The sequence below is a fragment of the Malania oleifera genome, chromosome 8 (genome assembly GCF_029873635.1).
Source record: "Malania oleifera isolate guangnan ecotype guangnan chromosome 8, ASM2987363v1, whole genome shotgun sequence".
NCBI classification, from domain to species: domain Eukaryota; kingdom Viridiplantae; phylum Streptophyta; class Magnoliopsida; order Santalales; family Ximeniaceae; genus Malania; species Malania oleifera.
The window spans coordinates 68,369,284-68,390,694 of record NC_080424.1 but is presented as its reverse complement, the minus strand read 5'-3'; the positions used below and the strand labels follow the sequence as shown (position 1 = coordinate 68,390,694).

Sequence of the window (21,411 nt, the reverse complement as noted above, 5' to 3'; positions counted from 1 at the left end):
AACAATTAGTTGTCAAAATAGGTGAAAGTAATTAGATCTCATTTTTAATTTTTTTTTTTTTAACAAATAGTAGAAATCAACAATAGAAATAGAGCTAAGAACATAAACAAATGTAGTTTTATAGTTTATTTTTTTATTGTTCGTAAATGTAAACAGAAAACAGAAAATAAAAAATAGCAATGATACCGAACTTGTCCTGTACTGATCACACGGAGGTCGAAGAGGGTGAATATATTATTATTTTAAAAATATTTTAAAAATAAATTAACTAATGGGATTGAGAGAAATAGAGCTTCAACCAATGGAATGGTATATAAAAATTTTAAAAACTTAAAAATCTATGAAAACAATAATTATTTTGAAAATTTCTGAAGCCACACAGGATTATAGTATAAACTGATCAAGCTAGTGACATGGGGATGGGAGTGATTCAAAATAAAGGAAATAAACAATGAAGGGACAACTGGATTTCAAATTTTCAATCTCAATGTGCAATGTAAAACGAAAATCGCAATCCCCAGAACACAGTATTAATTGGCGACGCAACCATTCTTGACTTCCGAGAGAGAGAGAGACAGATGTGTTCTGTAATTTTGGGTTTTAAAATTTTAAAATAAATAAATTATATTTTTTAAATGAATAATTCGTGACCCGTCCATTAAACGGACGGATTAGGATTTATTTGGTTAGGACCCATTTAAGCTCGATTCTTTTATGACCCAACCCATTTACGATCCGACCCGTGAACTGTTTCGCCATCCACATTAACAGCCACTCAATGCGCACATAATAAGCATTAATGGCAAAAACGATTGGCATTTCCTGGCATAGTCTTTCTGCCAGCTTGGGTTTGGGCCATCGGGCTTTGAATTACGAATCCATGGTGGGATTTTCCTCCTGGGCCCAGGCCCATTAAATACTCCGGACAAGTGACAACCACATTCCAGTGGGCTCCACAACTATGGCCTCGCGTAAGGGTTGTAAAGTATAAATATTCTCTCGACTCTCTTTGTATTTTTTGTTTTATTGACTGTTTTAACTGACACGTTGCTTTTATTGGCCTGTTTACTTTTACTGTTCTTCCAATCGTAGCACACCAGCTGTTTGGGGAAATGCCTAAGCGTATCCTGAACCCATCTTGATCCACTTGAAGGTGGGTGCACCACTAATATGGAACTGCAGAACACACCCACTTCATTCACAAATTAAAATTTGTGTTTGTGGTGGTTTCTCTGATTTTCTTAATGCTTTAATGATGGAATTTTTGATTATTATGGGTGCATTATATGTGGATTTGCTTGGCATTTGGGTTGGCAATGGTAGTGTTTAGGCCACAAGCACTATTTTACTACTAATTTTTCATTTGGAGCTGTGGAATACCGGCATTCTTACCTGCAATTCCTCGGAAATAAAATGGTTATATTTTTTCTGCGACTCTTTAATTGCTGCAACTGGTTAGCTGTTTGGGCCAGTGAAACACTGAAGTTATATGACTGTCTCCTTTTTCTGCTGAGAAAATGAAACATCTTTAAAATGTCCATTTTTGTTTCTTATGCAATTGTAGGACATATCCATCTTCTAAATGTGCATGTTTTGTTTCCTGTACGATTAAGGACATGTCTGTCCTGAGAGAGGAACTTCTCCTCACAGCGAAGTTCTCCTTGCGATTCTGTCCTTTTTTCGTTTGAGAGCTATTCGCTTTCATCTAAGCTTTTTTGCTTTTTGTGTATGGTCTCTCCACCATGTCAAAAGAAAAGTATTTGTGTCCTCGAATCTTATTCTTTGCAGAGGACCCTACCTCACAAAGTTGGGACTTGCACACTTCGAATGTGCACGCATAAGGAACACTTGCTCTATGCTGGTTAAAAATTTGCTCTAGGGAAATGATTAAAATACACCCACTTGGAACTCTTACTAGTTGATCTAAATGTTTGCTATAATAGCAGTATAAAATTCTTATATTTTTAACGAAAAGAAGTAATGCCTCTGAAATAAATGGAATAATACTACATCTCACTCAAAACACATCCAATAGACATAAAGAGTGTTCCAACTTGTGAGTGGAAGTTCATGGCACACTATCTATGGTGAAATAAGCTTGGCACTTCCTCATTTTTCACCCCCATTCCAACAAAACAATCAAACACCCTTGGAAAAAGAAAATGTAAAAAAGGAAAGGAAAAGGCTTCTGCTTTCTCGTGTCCCAAACATAAATGGAGACAAAGATGCTCATCAATCAGAGCCATCCCATTTTTTTCCATTGGTTTGCTCAGCCAAACTGGGTCCTCCACATACGAATCATACACAAATTTTGAATTCAGAATCAGAACCCACTCAATGCAAAAAGAAGCACCTTGCAAATCACAGCCTTCCACCCCACATCTCCGCCTTTCTTTTTGAGCCTTCTTTCCTTTGGGTCACCCTCATGAACTAAAGAGCATGGATAAAAAGGAGCCAGAGAAAAGAAACATAATTCTCAAAAGTTAGAAAATGATTATCTGTGTGGGTCTGTGAAATATAGATGCTGTGCGTTGCCATAAAGCACTTATAGCGATAATTAAAGTTGTTCGAATTCTTACAGAGCCATAAAAAAGGGGGAAAAATAACATACAGAGCTTATCTTCTATGTTTCTGTGGAAACCAAATTTGGTTAAGTTGTTATTTATGACAAGTATCTCATAGCTTAAGAGAGTACTGTTGTATATGTAGATGCTGTATCACTTCCACAACAAGCCCCATCAAATTCCTCATGTAGTATTAAGAGCATTTGGTTTTTCTTTGTTCTTGTTGGATGACTTGTAAGAATCCATTTTGCATGGGTCTGCCTCTATCAGCAGTTGAACGACCTCATTCATTGTTGGGCGAAGGGCTGGGGTCCTACAGGTACAGTGCATTGCAATGCGAAGCACCTGAATCATCCCATCCCTGAATGACCCTGATAGTCGTTTGTCTAGAACCTCCACAACTCCTTCCTTGGTTTCCACATTGATTGAAATCCAATATATAATGTTCTTGCTATCTCCAAATTCTGTCTCCACTGGTTTCTTCCCAGTTATTAGTTCCATTAATACCACCCCAAAGCTATACACATCACACTTGGTTGTTGCCTTGGCCGAATACGCATATTCTGTCACAAGAATAAATAGGATGATGAAACATATGTGACAAATAGATTTAGAATTGAACAAAAAGAATGTATGTTAAAATATTAGCACAAGTGCCAGTTTGTTTGAAGAATCAGATTCCAAATTATCTTGTTTATGCTTCTCACTATAGGTTTTCAGGTCCTATGATTAAAAAAGAAATCTACTTTTAAAGAACTCATGTAAATCTCCTCAAATCATATCTCCAACAACAAAATGCATTAATCACCTAATGTCATCAGGTAGGAATACTAAATGCTCATTGCCCACTGAGAAAAATGGCTCAAAACATGCGGCTTAAAGTACATCAGAGAGTACCATAATATTTTCAATACAGTAACCAATAATAATAAGAAAGAAAATCATTCCGATATTATAGGTTTCCTGTTAGATATGTATTTGGATAGGATTAAGTTGGAACAGAAATTACCAGGGGCCAGGTAACCGTAAGTTCCTGCAATGGCAGTAGTGGTGGAGTCCTTCCCCCCTTTGGCTTGCAAGACCTTAGCTATGCCAAAATCTGCAACCTTGGGCTGGTAATTGGCATCTAGTAGAATATTGGTTGACTTGATGTCCCTATGAATGATGGGTGGCAGCAAATCATGGTGTAGGTAAGCCAAACCCTGTGCTATCCCGAGCGCGATCTGATGACGGGTGGGCCAGTCCAAAAGAACCCATCCTCCGTGAAGGGCATCCCAAAGGTTTCCATTTGGCATGTATTCATAAACCAACAAACTGCAATCCAAACTCGAGAAGTAGCTGTACAACTTGACAATGTTCTTGTGCCTTATACTTCCCAGTGTCTCAACCTCGGTTTTCAATCCTTTGTCTAAAATCAATTCATCCTCGGGAGTTGAATCTTTCATTTTTCGACTCCACAACTTCTTAACAGCAACAACTTCCCTGTTGCTCAACTCAATTTTATACACTGTTCCAGATCCTCCACGCCCCACCACATTCTTGTCAACCATAGCTTCTATGACCTCACGTTCATCGAAACTTAATCGATGAAAGCTTTTTACATCAAAAGCGAATAATGATGAGGATAAGGTCTCCTCATTTTCCAACAGAGCTCTTTTTTTACTAAACCAACGTTTTAGGAAAAAAATTCCAACCACAACAATCATTACTGAAAACCCGATCACCCAGATAGAGTTTAGCCTCCCTTGGTTGTCAGTATGTGAACATATGGGAAGATTGTGATTCAGTGAATTAAGATTTGCTGGAACACAGAGACCCGGGTTGCCTGCAAAGCTTTCTATCAACCCTTCCTTTACCAATGAGGGAGGAATTGGGCCATAAAGCAGATTATTTGAGAAATTGATAGAATTGGGTAGCAATGTACAGAGACCTTCTGGGATATTCCCCGTCAACAGGTTGTTAGAAAGATCAAGAACATTGAGAGATTTTAACAAAGAAAATGACTCGGGGATTGAAGAATTTAACCTGTTTCCTTGCAACAGCAATAGGTTCAGTTTCTTTAGGTTTCCTATCTCAGAAGGCACTGGACCAGACAGGAGATTATTACTGAGATCAATCTTCACTAGATTACTTGCTCGAGAGATTTCAGGTGGCAAAACACTTGAAATCTTGTTACTCTGAATGAATAGTTCTGACAAGTTTCTAGCATTTCCTATTGTTTTTGCAATTGGACCACTCAAATGATTGAAACCCAAATCAATGATTGAAACATGGGGAAGACCAAAAACTCCTTCAGGTATTGAGCCGTTTAAACGGTTATAGCTAACTCGAAACCGTATAAGTGACTCACATTTTGCATAATTCTCAGGTATCTCTCCAGAAATAATATTTTCCAGGGCAAGAAAATACTGCAGTTTACCTCCCTGGCAAACCTTTTCCGGCAGTGGCCCCGATAGGCGGTTTTCTGAAAAGTCAAAAGCAACCAAAGGTGATGACTCTCCAAAATTTTGTGGAATTTCCCCTGCCAGATTATTGCCATAAAGTGATAACAGAGCTAAGGACGTTGAGTTTCCAAGTACAGCTGGTATTTCTCCTGTCAGGGAGTTGTTGTAGAGTTGCAGAACTCGGAGTTTGGGAAGTCGGCATATAGATTCTGGCATCCTGCCAATCAGATGGTTAACTGACACATCCAAATCAGTGAGCTCTGTCAAATTGCCGAGCTCCTCTGGTATTCCACCAGCCAGTCGGTTGTAGTAAAGCTCAAGCATCTTCAAGTTCTTGAGCAATCCAATCTCCTTGGGAATTTGACCCGGGAGGTAATTCCCACTCAGTTGGAGATTAGTGAGGGATGTCATGTTCCCTATCGATGGTGGTATCCTACCACTCAATTTACATGTTGTCAATATCATAGCTTTGAGTTTTGTCAACTTGGGAAACATACTATCTGGCAGTTTCCATGCGTTGAAACCTTCATTTTCATTGCAGTACAGTTCCTCGAGATTGGTGAGGTTACCTACTGACACAGGGAACTCACCCGTAAAGAAGTTGTCGGACATGTCAAACACCCGGAGTGGCATCATAGGTGAGAAGTCAGGAAGCTTTCCAGTGAGATGGTTATAACTCATGTCAAGTTCTTCCAAGAAAGAGCAGTTGACGATGGTGTTGGGGAAGTCCCCATGGATATGGTTGTGGCTGAGACGGAGGACTTGCAATTTTGGTAGGTAAGAGCATACATCTGCAGGAAACTGGCCAGAGAGGGACCAGTGAGAGATATCGATCATTGTCACATACCCTTGGATGTTGCAGCTAATTCCAGTGTAATTGCAGTAACCTTCCTCGCCTGTAGCATCCCAGTTAGACATGGGCTTCCCTGTGAGGGACTTTTTCATAAGAGTGAAGAACTGAGACTGGTTCGTAGTGGTTGCAGCTTGAAAAGAGTTGAAGCACAGAGAGAGACATAATACAAAAAGGAAGAATTTAAACTTAAGGGCCATTGGAGAGAGAGAGAGAGAGATGGACATGGAAAGGCAGAGAGAGACCGAGAGAGAGAGTAGTTTATTACATTGGTTGCAGAGAAGGAGGTGAGGAAGAGATGGAGTATATAAATGGCATGATTGAAGGGAGCATTGGATGCAGCAGTAAAAGCCATGATGATGAAAAAGGAGGTTCGTGCAGGAGTACTGAGATAGAGGAGTGTTGGATATCTTTGCATAAAGAGGCTTTACGTTTATACCCACTGACACATGAAGGGAATAACATCAGTGTTACTCCTTTATACTGATGAAATGTTTGAATAAACTGTGTGATCCTAATCACCCTATGTTCTCGTCCATCAGGACCTTTTGATGTGCCCAACCTCTTTCTCTGAACCATTTGATTGCGTTGATTACGTTAGGATTATATATGCCAGACCATATGCTTGATATTTTTTGATTCAGCCTTGCCATCAAACATATTGTTTCCACCAGGTTCCCGGTTCTATGGGACCAAGTCTATGAATAGAACAGGCATAACACCAGACCCAGATCTCTTAATAAACAAATAGAGGAAGACATAGCTGACAAAACTTGATTTGGTTTAGTTTAACTTGATTAGTACGGAACCATGGTCCTGAATTGTTATTACTGCCTACAGAATTGACCTTCTGTGGATTGATACATCAGAGAGGTCTGCTACATAATTTCATGGTGCAGCTTCTGTTCCCTCCAAGATATGGGGTTTTTACTGAAGGGTGGTCTCATTGCTACTGGCTCAATTGTTGGATGGTTTCATTGCCACACTCGCATTTTTCAGGAATACAATGTCCTATGTCTACCGTTTGTTAGCAGGAGCTGCTTGGTTGGTGGAATACCAGGATCTACTATGTCCCTTGGTAGAATTACATATTTCGGTACTCAAATTTCCAAGAATGAGATGTTTATCTAATGGGAATATTTTTGATTTGTTTGTACAATACCATTCCCAAGAATTTAAATATTACCATTATCTCACTTTCTAGCTCCAAAAACAAACAAGAGAATCTAGCATCACATTCCTGGAATCCTGAAGGATCCCACAGACCAAACTCCACCTGGCTATGGGTGATAATGTGCTGGACATGCATACATTTGTGATGAGAATAACATGGTAATATTTATACTGTCACAGGCAATGTAGGAGGGGGGGGGGGGGGGGGGGGGGGGGCGCGGGGGGGAGCTCTAGGGCAGTCGATTGGGTCCATTTCTTTTTTGTGGGATTCTATCTATATTGAACTAGATATCCGTTGTCTGAAGGGGGAATGCCGCACTAGGTGTCTCAGAAGTAGGTAGTTGATTTCAGGTTGAACTTCAATTTTTTATACAAAAAATGGTAATATTTACATTGTGTAGGAGACAATTTTTATGTTCATTGTTCAGGGAGGGGGGACTATTCTGGATAATCAATTTTATTTTTTAATATACTATTACAATACATAATTATATTTGTGATATATTTGATGCAATACCGATCATTCCCTTGTCAAGCCCTGTGAAATTGATTGTGCATTTTCTTATTGTTTTGAGAATATTGTTATCCAATATGTTTGGGAGCGTTGAATTCATATCTTGGATTTAGACTTGTGTAGATTTTAATTCAATGCAAATACAAAATTATCCAAATTTAACCTAAATCCACACAAATACGAATCCCTGAAATTCATACTCCCATACACAAGCTTATTCTTTCTAAACTACCAGATGAGCACGCGTGCATATGTCGATAAGTGAATTCGAATAATTAACCAACAAATATATATAAGTAAAAAATTGAAGTATCAGGATAAATAGGCAGGAGGGTAGACTAACAAGTCTGTTAGCATGAAACCATGAAAAAAGTAGTTGGAGTAGGCTCTGAACACTTCGCTGTATCGATCAAGTAAAAATTCTCTTCTTCCTCACCCGTAGATGTAGTGTCAGTGTTATTTTTTATTTGTTTTGTTTAGTTTATCTGTTTTATTATGGGTTACTTTTACATTATAGTATTAACAGCATTGATTCCTCCATTTATATATTTGACTAGCACTGATTCCTCCATTTATTTAAGGCAATTGGGCATGTGTTGAGACATTAGAAGAGCTGCCAAAGTATGGACGGAGAAGAATGTCCGTACGTGAAATATATCTAACCACCAACGGAAACAGAATAAGTTAAAGTTGCAATAAATTAATCAAGGAGATTTGGAGAGAAATTAAGATGATTTCCCAAACATCCCCTTGTCTCCATAATTTTTCTGGTATGTGTGCTGCACCCTTTTGCATTGAACCCGTTTGGGCCATTCCCATTCTGACTCAGATTCCTATTTCCCAGCTAGCATGTTCGTGATTTGTTTTTTTGCTCAAAAGAAAGATGATATGCCCCACTAGGCTTTTACGCAAATTCATAGCTTCTTCTCTTTTTCACAGCGTTTGAGACTTTTGAGTGGTTGATGATACCAGGGTAGATGAGAACAAGATGGTTGATTTTTGTCAGTGGAGAGAATTTTAGTGCCTAATTGGTCTATAGATGAGTACCAATTTGATTCAAAAGCTCAAATCATTATTTCTCGGTGCTCATTCTATGTCCAAGCTACTATGATAATGGTTGATAAATCAAAAACTTTCGATGGTATTATTGGTTATTCTTGTATCTTTCCAAAATTGAAACTAGGTTCAAGTGTTTTATAACCTTACGTATAAAAAGAACATATTTCATTTAGCCACCTTATGCTTACTATAGTTAGTTATTTCGGTTTTCTACTAGCAGCTTTAACTATATGTGAGTATCTAGAATTCCCACATTAATGAAAACCATTCCCTCTGCACTGTATGCGCGTCGAACTACATTTCACATGCTTTCTGCATCAATTCTACCCATTATTAATCTTGGTCAAGCACTTTATTCTTTAAATGCTAACACATCAAGATAATCAGTTTTTACAGTTCAACATTTGTTGTTGCTTGTCCAAAGTTATGAGTCGTTAATGAAAGATTCTACGGTGGTTTATGATACATGTGGCATGCAGGGACCTACTCCTCTTCTCCTCTTCTTGCGTGCCTCATGGGTTCATGATGGTCGTAAGCATGCTAGGCGAAGCATTTTCTGTCATTGATATCTTTTTTTTCTTTGACCTTTGGAGGCCTATACAACACTTGAACTACACAATGGAAAGTAACCCATCTTACATCTTATAATGTCTCCTGCCCTCCCAAGACTTGAACCTAGAACCCAAACTTTAACCTAATATCTCCTAGGTGGCAATCATTAATCATAACACTTATGAGTATGTGTTTCCTCTTATGAAAATCCGCAATAAAGTCAGCAAATAAAAAAAAAGGAAAATTAAAAATTAAGGAACAATCAACTCATAGAACACAAAGATTTACGAGGTTATGCAATTTGCCTATGTCTACAAAGTCAGATCGTATCACTAATTTTACTATTTGACAATAATTACAAGCAGAATGAACCAAACCCCTTATCCTCATACTTTTTGTGTTCAGTTGCTCTACACTCCAATAGAGAAGAATAATACAATTTATATGTAGATTTAGGGCAACTTTCACAAAATACATAATTACATAAGTATCCCTCTTATAACAAAATTTTTGTTTTGGGGAAAGGGAGGCTCCACTCCCCTTTGACTCTCCCTCACATAGCCGCAAACAAATGTCATACTCGATATACTGTCCATATAATACTTTGTGTTAAAAATTAGACTCCACATACAACGTTTCCTTCCTTAACCAAGCAAGTTGTGGATAATAATCACCATCCTAATAAAAAACAACCAATCAATATATATATATATATATGTAGCATACCCCTCCTAAGAAACAAATGAACAATTTGTTTTTTTTTTTTAAATTTATTTTCCTTGAATTATACTAAAGAAAATGATGACAACAATACATTTGCATGCATGGTTAATTTCCTATTTTTTAACAAATTTCAATTGCTACAAGAGCTAAAAACTAAGTGGTCGTTTGGTATTATTATAAAAAATTAGAGAAAGGGAAACCAAAAACAAAAATAAAAAAACCAGAAATAGAAACTAAAAACTAGGAACCAACAACTTGTTTTGTTAACATTTATAAAATTAATACAAATTAAAATTTTAATTAAAAAAATGTTTGCTTTTATCTTCAAATCAAAATATTATAAAAATATGATTAAAATAATTAAATTACAAATAATATGCATTAACAAATTACTACAATAAAATAAAATTTATTATAATTATTTTACTTGTTCTACTTTCAAAATTTACTTTATAATAAAATTTTTATTGAACATGATAATTGAAAATTAGTAAAAGTATTTTATAATTGGCTTTATAATTATTTTTTGAAATTAGTGAATATTTTTCTTTAATTATATTTAAATTCATATGATCATTTAATTTTGATTTTAATTTAAAAATGTATAAAATGAATAATTTAATCCAAATAAATATTTTTGGATATTAAAATTTTTGGGAATAGGTTTGTCACAACGTCCCAAAGAAGGGCCCCGAACGGCGAGGAATAATAATATTAAAGATTCAATGGAGTCGCCACTAAGCCACTAATCTGTTATTTTCCTAAGTGCGGTTAGTTTACCTAATTACTACTTGTTGATAGGTTTCTATACTAATCTTAGGCCAAGGAATAAGTAATCTCAATTTACATTTACTAGAGTTAGGATTGAGAGTTCATCCTAGGAGAAGGTACTAGTACCCCCTACACACCCATTCTATGAATGGTACATAATTAACAATGAATTATTCCTAAATCGAATATAATGGTCTTTAATTAACTCCTTAATAAATAAAAAATATTAAAATTTTCAAAAGAAAATAGAAAATAAAGTGTGACTGAAGAATGTCTAAAAAGACCACCAAAAAAGGGAAACTTATTAGATAAACCCCCTTTATGACTAATAGATGTGAGATTTGAAACATCTTTTTACTCTTTGTTTAATCATTAGGATGCACACATAAAAAATAAAAAAAAAAAGAATATATACAGACAATAATAAAAAAAAATTCATCAAAATTTGAAGAAAAAGAGTCTTTAAAACATTCCTTTTTTTCCAAAAAATTTTAAGAATTTTTTTGAAAACTTTCCAATTTTTCTGCAATTTTCTAGGATTTTTAAAGACTTTTTCTCCATTTTATTTATTTTTGGTATTTTTATTTTTCCATTTTTTTTTGTTATTTGAGTCAAAATGACTCAAATATTATTTTTTTATTTTTTATTTTTTATCTAATCTTTAAAATATGTTTTCCAATTTTTTTTTTTTAAATTAAAAACAAAATCAGTGGTTCAAGATGGGTTATACTAGTTTAATCAGTCTAACCTAGGTCAATGGGTCAACTCAGGTTGACTCGAGTAAAATTGGTTTGACCTAGTTGAGGAAAGGGCTGCCGCGTGTTAGCCAATGGTGGCGGCGCGTGGCACTAACATTTTTTATTTTTGTTTTTTAAATTTTTTTAATTTACTACAGTAGAGTGATATTAGCATGACGTCACCCACCACATGGTGGGACACAAAAGGCTCGAAGCTTTTGATGAGGATCACTAATGTGGTAGCAATCCGATCGTCCAAAGAAAACACACATGGGATGACCAAGATCACACCACATTGCTCTCTAAACACTAGGTCCTGGGCACTCCACAACTTACCGTCTGTATGGTGACATGTGCCCCATTTTATTTATTTATTACTATTATTAATTTTTTAGAAAAAAAATAATATAAATAGGCTTTTTTTTTTTCTTTTCTCTGTTATTCCAATTCTCTTTCTTCAACCTATGTCTCTCTCTCTCTCTCTCACTCTTTTTCTCTCTGTGTCTCTGATCTCCTTCTCTCTCTCTCTCTCTCTCTCTCTCTCTCTCTCTCTCTCTCTCTCTCTCTCTCTCCTCTCTCTCGCTCTCTCTCTCTCTCTCTCTCTTTCTTTGATGAGAATGGTGTATTCGCAAGAGGGGGGTGAATTGGAAATATAAAAACTTCCTAAGTCAATTTGTCTCTATATTAAGATCTGAAACCAGTATAACTCAACCTAAGGTCTCTTTAAAACAATTACCAATCTAGTAACGATATACAGTAATAATTTAAATCATGCACAACATTCACAATATATCAAATATAAGCATATATGTGCAGGAAAACTAAATAGTAAAGAGTTAGAGTGTAACGACCTGATTTTTCATGTCATTTTTTAATAAATATCATGTTCTCTAATACCCAAAAATACATTCGTACCTAGGCAGCGAAAAACATTAAGTGTACAACCAGAAACATAATACTAGAATTTCCATTACTTATGTACATCACTCTAGTTTAAAAGTATAGATCCCCTAGGATCTATACAAAAATACATCTCTTCCAAAAATTACTTACCTTATAAACAGGGCAAAACTGATATCTCCTCTATCTATGAGCCTGGTTTGCTCGTCTTACTGGATCACCTGAAAATATTAAATTACTAGGATGAGACAACGCTCAGTAAGACGAAATATGCTATTACCAATGTGTGGCATATGAGTTTCTGCAAACTATATACATATATTGTAATTAACTGAATTTAAAATAACATGTAATAATACTATATAGTGTAACTCACACTTTTGTTTCTTAAAATACATTTGTTACTGAACTTTCTATTTGAATATACGTTTAATAGTAATAAGTAATCCTATTGTTTCCTATACATATATAATAGTTGTGAAAACTTTCCTAGATGGATAACTATATGTCATGATTCAAATCCCATAGGGTTGTGCGGCTCGAAGGTGGGACTTAATCCTGGTCGGTCCTCCATAATAAGTCAACTATAACTTCACTAAGGTATAATTGGCCCCTCAACCTGGGTCTGTCCAAGAAGCACTGCAATCGCTCCCCTCCACCTGAATCAGATTACCAAGCAGTCTGCAATCTCTCCAATGACACAATCGACCATAAAATGCCACACTCTAACTAAGATGTGTGGTTGCACTCTCTCCATTGTATAGCTACAATACCGTGCTCTGTAATCTGATCTGTAATGGTCCATCAGGGTCTGATACTATATATATAATACTTCGGTGTATACATATATTTTACTATTTACCATGATTCTGTTTTTGCTGTAATAGGCATAACACTGTAATAATTGTTCTGTATTAATTGTACTGTCAGTTTTGAACATATACTGTAATAACTAATCTGTAAAATTGTATAACTGTTTGTTATGGTTCTGAGATCTGTGTATAACATGCTCACTGTAAAACTGTATATTATGCTTTCTATTAAACCGTGTTAAACTGTATAAATACATAATTATGTAAAATATTGGATAATCCTAGTTCTGAAATAAATACTGTATAATCTGCTCTATAAATAACTGTATATTTTGTATATCATAATTTTATAAAATTGTATACCTATTCATGGTTCTATAAAATTTGTATAAATTCAGTACTGTACTTATATTACTCATGCCACACAATAGTTACTAACTCATTAAATATAATTGGCATAACTGTATAATATCTATTCTGAAAATACACATAATCTTATACTATCTTTACTAGTAAAAATTCTAATTTATCTGGCATAACATATTTTCTTTACCTAACTAGTTGGGAGGCTCGCCTCCAACTTCATCCTCACACTCACGGCGTACTATCCCCAAAATCCTAAAATAATACATATATACATATTTCCAATAAATCAACTATATTCCTCTGAACCCACATACTCGTAATTTTCTAAACTATAATTTACCTAAGCTCTTAGAAATATTCACTGGGGTCATCAACCCATGCCTGCAAGGGCCCAAAAACACCATAATCCTGAAATCATAATATCCTAATTTATTCCACAAAATACTAGTATATTTCCATACAACACAAAATCTAAACTCAGGTAAGCTTGGTAATACTGAGAATACCCCCAATAATTTACTTACCATGATTTTGGGATGGTGTCCAAGTTGGCCAAACCAACAATCTACTCCAACAAACTTGTAGAGAATCTACCTAGGATCAAAGTGGCAACTTCTGATCGTCGAAACGGGGAGAAACGGAGCGAGAAATATATAGTGAAGGGGAGAGAAACCAAGCAGGAGAGAGAAAAACAAAGAAAAAAATGAATTTCTCTCGCTAAATCCCGATTTTTTGCTATTTATAGAGCTTTGGCCACGTGGCCTCGTCGACGAGCCACGTCATCTCGTCGACGAAGGCAAGAAGGGACTTCGTCGATGAACTCGTACCCTCGTCGACAAATTTTAGGCCTTGAAATCACCCTTCTCGGTTTCTTTTCATCGACAAGACACATGTCCTCATCAATGTGCCCAAGTAGGCAATTTGTCGATGAACGCAATCCTTTTGAAATTTTCTTTTTCTCTACTTCCTTTTTATTTAATTTCTATAATTATCCGGGTTACTAAATAGAGATACACAAAATATGTTATCGAGGTTTGGCAACCGTGCCTATGTCCCTACCTCTAAAAAACTAATTAGAGGATTCCACTAATGCTCACTTAACGGGCGGAGTGATACCGTTTACAACACCCCCTCCTTATTGGGTGAGGGAAACCCTAGTTCACATTCACAAGAATGAGCCCAACCTATAACTATACCTTAATTACAAGACGGAGCTCCTAGTTCTCCTAATCGGGTCTGAACCAATCCGGTGCACATTATAGGATAGTGCAATCCTCTTCCGACGATCACACGTCGAGAATACAACAAATATCAAATAAAATATTTCGAACAAATAGATGCTTCTAAACTAAGTAGATGATGTACAAAGTTAAGCTCAAATGCACTATTGTGTGATGTGAGTTTATGCTCAATAGAGTATGTAGACTTTAGCTCTCAAAATGTATTTATTAGATGATATGAGAGATGATGTCTAAAGTGATCTTTAAAAAAAATCAGTAAGTGTATTTCAAAGATCTATACTTTAAATAATCTTATCTCCACAAGATATTTTTCAGCAATACAATAAGGAGATAATGAAGTTTAGCTTCTTAACAAAATATTTGTAATAAGCACAAAAGTAAGCTTTTGAATCTTGCAACGAAGATGCAAAGATTCACAAGCTGTAGAGATTTTTCCAAAGTAATATTTATTTGGAAAAATAATCAGGAAAAAACTCAAGCTAACTCTTTAAAAATAATTTTAAAAAATTATGAGTATAAGAGAGTATCAACTTTGAAGTGAATATAAAATGCTCACAAGAATGTATTCACTAAATCTTCAAGTTGCAATAAATGTGCAAAATGAAGAGAATGAATATATGTAGTCTTTATAAGATGATTTTGCAAAGGAATAAATGAAAGAGTATAAGTGAATGCTTGTGTGAGTATAAGCAACAATAGCACAATAAATTTTGAAAGAAAATCAATCTAATCAAAAGTTCCTAATTGTGCTTTAAGATGGGCTATATATAGAGCTCCAACAAAACGTGACCATTAGGGGTATACTCGTCATTTTTGGAAATGTTTAATTGCAAAATTAATGACAATTAGTGCTAAAAAATAAGCCAACCCGAGAGCCTCGGTCGACTGAGCAATGGTGCTCGACTAGTTGAGAAAAGGCGATTTCCAATCATTCGTAGCTTGGTCGGCTCAACACACTTTGTGCTCATTTCATTGGTCGGCTAAACACTTATATAAGGCCAAATTATGAACTTGGGTTGTTGGCCTTACAAGGTTTAAAATCTTGTTATCGTGTTTTGATGCTAACAAACAAGTGGAATTTAACATATTTGTGTGAGTAATGTTATTTAGGGCTCACATATGAGAAAGTAAGATCAAAGTGCTTACAAGGATCAAATGAAGTTTAAAAGGGGGAAAATATAGATTTAAAGATGATATATTAAACCTTGAAGAATATGAGGTCATGCATGCCAAGAAATGTTTAAAATCAAAAGAGCCAAAGAAAAGTAAAGTGAGAGAGCTCAAAGAATATTAAAGTTTGAAGACCAAGAAAGGGCCAAAGCAAGCATGAAGACTTGAGCTTTAGAATGTTATGTCTTAGAAGTCTCATGTAAGTGTTTTAATGTTTAAAATATCGTTTGAAATATTTTGAAGCTCTTAGGTTAATTTCTTGGACCTAAATATCTTTTAAAATATCTAAAAAATATTTTTATAAAGTCAAAATTTATTTTAAAAAGGTTAGAATCATTTTTGAAATGAAAAGCATCAAAAAGAGTTTTTCCAATTGCTGTCAGTTTTTATACAGCAGCATTAAGGTAAATTTTTCTCTATCTAAAACTCATTATTTTAAAAAGTGTGCAACATGAAAGTTGTAGGATTTTCTCTTAACATTCTTTTGAAACCAAGAACACTTAATTTGGAGTTATACAAAAAAAAAAAAAGTTATGGTCAAAACACTGAAGCGGGGTCACTGCTATCAGACATGTGAACACTGTTCAACGGACAAATTTTTGAAATTCTAATATTTTAAAATATAGCCGTTTGAGCTCCAAACTTTCTAAAAATTTGAGAAACTCTCAAAGGAAACTTTTGCAACATGGAAATAAGTTTGAAAGCCTATAAATACATGGTTTTGCAAATCAAAATACATCCAAGAATTGAAAAATCTGTTTTGAGAAGCTGAAAGCACTCTTGTTCTTCCAAAGCTCTCTTGCTCACTCATTGAAAAATTCTTTTCTGAGATATTCTGAAGTGCTAATCCTTCCTCCTCTAAATTTATATTGTTAATCCTCATCTAAGAAGGATATTGGTAAATTCTACACTTGAGCTTCATTATATTTCATATTGGTATTTTACATTCAAGTATATAGTGCTGAAATTGTACTAACTTCCTCTTTGAGAGAGTATACTTGTACGCAGATTATATCTTGTTTTCTTATAGTTCTTTAACGTTCCAAGGATTGTTTGGATCATTGGCTAAGTAAGGGCATATTGCTTAGAAAGGCGGGCTCTAGCCTAAAGGAGTGACCGAACGAGGGGACATCGTTTGGAGAGGTGGGCTCTAGCCTAGTGAAGGAGTGTTTGAGCGTGGGGTATTGCTTGTAATCAGGTTTTGTTCCACCCATCAACGGAACAGGTTTAGTGAATCCTTTGGTGGTTTGCCAAAGGCGAGGATGTAGGCTGAGTATAAGCCGAACCTCGTAAAAATCTCCGTCTTACTCTTTCTTTCCCTATTCTTTATTTTCAGTGCATATTTAAATTGTGTGGATGATTTAAATTTGAAAATCATATAAACTATGTATATTTGGAAATCAAACAAACTTAAGGTTTAATTTTGATTTGGGTTGCGGAAACCCAAAGGGAGTATGTTGGTTACACCATATCTTGCGAAAACCATACGGGAGTACGTTACTTGGTTAATATCCCAAAGATAAATTTACCAAGAGTTTATTTGAGTTCTAAATATTTGGAAAGAGGGATTTTAATCATCTATACAGGGCTTTACATCAGCAAGCATAATTTTCATTGACTACAGGGTTGAACACAATACAAAAGTTGAAAATTACATATACCATTAATATATTGTGATTGTATGGTATAAAGCTTGAGATTGAGTGAATTGTGTTTATATTTTAGAAAGTGCTAAATCTTGAATGATTTCATAAATCTAATAGTGCCGAAGTGAATTTATATTTGACAATCAAATTGGTTGTTGGTTTAAGCATTGTGGTTGATAGACTTGACTAGTTTAATTATTTGTGTGGTTGAAGATTGAATGTTTTATTAGTTGTCTTGTTTATTGTTTAAGAGAAACCAAGTTATTGTTTGATTAAAAAAATTGATAAATAAGTCAAAGAATTGGTTAAATATTAAAAGAAGTTAAGTACTTTAAAAAAGAACTAAAAAGAAAGTTTTAAAAGCCAATTCACCCCCCCTCTTGGAAAGCTATTCCTAATTTCATGGGTCAATCGAGCAAAGTGCCAGTCGGCTGGCCAAAAAGTAAACTTAGATTTCAAGGTGGTCGGTCGGCTGAGGAATGTTAAGTTGAAAAAATGGCCGGTCAATTGAGCTATATAAAAAATTATTTTTTGGCTTAAGGTCTCGCCGGTCGACTGAGATGAATATGCCTGATATAGGTTAGTCGATTGAACATGAAATAAACTTGTGTTTTTGGCCTATTTTATCCTTATAATTCATCAACAAGATTTTCCATGAAAGCGTTGGTTCCCTAAGGTCAATCTACAGTCTCTATTTAAATATTTACCCACACCATGCATGATATGCAATTATTACATACCAAAAATTGAGTACTATTACAATTAAAAACATGGTAAAGTCTTCATTCCTTACTCGTTGTATGTCCAAGGAATACCCAAGTTAATGTGATATTTATGTTCTAACTTGGCTTCCACACTTTATCATCACATATGTTGTAACGACCTGCTTAATTTTCACTTTTTTTTTTCCTTTTTCCTTAAAAATAATACAAAATCTGTATAATAAATTTAACAGATTATAATCCACCTGGACCCGTGGGTACCAGGGATACATCAAAAACACATAACGAAAGCCTAAGCAACTGGAAATCATAAAACCATGCACATATCTTAATATCATTTAATACAATACCAGAGTTTACTATATCCATAATACACATTCCAAAACAACTAAAAACCAGCCCTAAGGTCAACACCCAAAAATCCATCAGACCCTAGCAAACGACTTACCCTTCAAATAGGGCAAGTCAGCTAACACTAGCGCTGTGGAGCTTTGTCCGCTCTTCTATCTGGGGCTCTTGAAATATTTATGAATTTTTGGGGTGAGACACCTCTCAGTAAGGGAAATAAACTAATACTAGTGCGTGGCAACATGAGTATTTATGTGTTATACATATAATCATATACATAAACATATCCAGTAAAATTGTATGTATTATATCTGGGAAAACATGTATACTCATTTCAAAGCAGAATATAATGGATTTTTACAAGCATAATTTATCTCATATCATAACAATAATACAAAAAGAACCATGGTAGGTTAGCTAGTTGTTGTCATGTATTACCCCCACATAACTAGGTTGTGTGGCCCGAAGGCAGGACCTGACAATGGTTTACCGACTACTACCAAGTCAAAAGTACAGTCTGTAAGTCCGATGGGTTTGCCAGACCTAGTTCGTACACCAGGGGCGCTCACACTTCTTAAAATCACATCAACCATCCAACCTCACGCCACTCCGTACAGCATCATTAACACAAATATCATGATAAATCATGAACACATAGCAGCGGTACCGTGCAAGTGCTAGCCTAAACCAAACCAACCAGGTTCTGATAACATATAACATATAATGAAACTGTGATACATGGATATTTCATACTATTAATTTCCAAATCAATATCATCATGTCGTTTTGCATATATACGTATATCATGAAAATCATCGACTTGTACGCCAGTATTTCACATTTTACCATAGCTCAACCCATACGCCGACAAATCATATACATAGCTCGGCCCGTACTCTGACAAACATATCCATAGCTCAGCCCATACATCGACAAACATATCCATAACTCGGCCCATATGCCGGCAAACATATCCATAACTCGGCCAGTACGTCGGCAAACATATCCATAGCTCGGCCCGTACGCTAGTAAACATATCTATAGCTCGGCCCGTATGCCGACAAATCATATAAAAATCTCGGCCCGTATGCTGGTTTTTCATTATAAAAATCCATATCTTTATCATATTCCTAGAAAATAGTATTTCATTATAAATTCTACTCATGCTGCACGAAATAGGTTTTACACATATTTAAACATATCATCTTTTACAACAGTATTTCCCAAACATAAAGCATGTATATATATATATATTTTCTTGAAATCAGATGTTATAATAACATACATATACCTTCATAAAATAACTAGTTCAGTTTATCCCCTTACTTGATTCTTGAAAAAACCCCCCAAGAAAATAGTCCTATACCTGCAGGGTTCCCCGTTCAACACCCTGAAAACCACGTCTCCTAGAATTAAAATTCAATATTTTTACGCGTACTACACTTCCTACTACTGTCAAGAAACCAAATACTGAATAGAAAGTCTTACCCTGAATTTGGGATGAATTCCAAACTCGTCCCACCAACGATCTGCTCCCGCAAACTTGCAGAGAACTTTTCCAAGAGCGTCGTGGTGGCTTTAGATCGTCAAACTGGCAGAAAATCAGCCTGAGATCTTAGAGAGAAGGTAGGAGGGGCGTAGAGGAGAGAGAGAGAAGTGATTTGCGTAGGTTTTCATCTAAAAATGAATTTTACCCCTACTTATACACTGGCCTTCGTTGACGAGCCACGTCACCTCGTCGACGAGGTCATGAAGAAGACTCGTCGATGAACTCTCTCCTCGTCAACAAAATTCAGAATCACCCAAAATCTCTCTCGGTATTTTCTCGTCGACGAAATGTACCCTCATCGATGAGCCCATTTGTAACTTCATCGATGAACGCGCCTGTTGCCTCTTTCTTTTCCTTTCTAATTTCTATTTCCTCCCTCTCTATTATTATTATTATTTAAATATTATAATTATTCGGGTCACTACATTCTTCCCTCCTTATAAAATTTCGTCCTCGAAATTTACTGTTTATGTATTTTATCATCCCTTAAAAGAAAAAAGGGTCTACTTATTTTATTACTTACCCTCATTTATAGCGGAAGAATACTGTGGTTATATTCCAAGTTCTGGGAGATTACATATACAAAAGAAAATTCTCCCAAAACTAAAATACCACACTAATTAAACCATTACATGTACCTGCAAAAGAAATACTATCTAACTACTTACATTTGACTCGATTAAACTTCTTGGAATAAGTGCAGATACTTCTTCTTCATCTACTCCTCAGATTCCCAAAAAGCCTCTTCAACTGTATGATTCCTCCACAAATTTTTACCTGAGGAATCTCTTTGTTACATAACTCCTGTATTTTCCTATCCAGAATTTGTACTGGTACCTCCCTATATACCAGTGAATCACTGAGCTCTAATTCACCATAACTGATAATATGAGAAGCGTATGGAACGTATTTCCTCAACATAGATACGTGAAATACATAGTGAATTCTGGATAACGCAGGTGGCAAAGTTAGACTATAGGCCACTGGTCCATTTTCTTTAGGATCTTAAATGGACCAATAAACCTAGACTAAGTTTACCCTTATTTCCAAATCGCATAATCCCTTTCAATGAAGCTATTTTCAAAAATACATGATCGCCAACTTCAAATTCCATATTTCTACGGCGATTATCAGCATAACTCTTCTGTCGGTTCTGAGCTGCACTAATCCTGTCTCTAATAAGCTAAACCTTATCACACGCTTACTAAACAAGCTCTGGCTCCACTACACGTCGCTCCCCCACTTAATCCCAAAATAAAGGGGAGCGACA

General features: G+C 35.5%; 1 protein-coding gene and 1 long non-coding RNA gene across 2 annotated transcripts; one reads left to right on the top strand and one right to left on the bottom strand.

The window, feature by feature from the left end:
- Nucleotides 1–863: 863 nt before the first annotated feature.
- Nucleotides 864–1,153, top strand: LOC131161968 (uncharacterized). The gene is made up of 2 exons (XR_009138656.1): nucleotides 864–985; nucleotides 1,093–1,153. It is a non-coding gene; the product is annotated as an uncharacterized LOC131161968 (long non-coding RNA).
- Nucleotides 1,154–2,509: 1,356 nt separating this feature from the next.
- Nucleotides 2,510–6,132, bottom strand: LOC131161967 (receptor protein-tyrosine kinase CEPR1). The gene is made up of 2 exons (XM_058118046.1): nucleotides 3,574–6,132; nucleotides 2,510–3,127 (listed from the first exon to the last, which is right to left on the bottom strand). Exons 1-2 carry the CDS (start codon nucleotides 6,083–6,085, stop codon nucleotides 2,748–2,750), a joined length of 2,892 nt encoding a protein of 963 aa, XP_057974029.1. The 5' UTR covers nucleotides 6,086–6,132; the 3' UTR covers nucleotides 2,510–2,747.
- Between the last annotated feature and the right edge of the window lie 15,279 nt (nucleotides 6,133–21,411).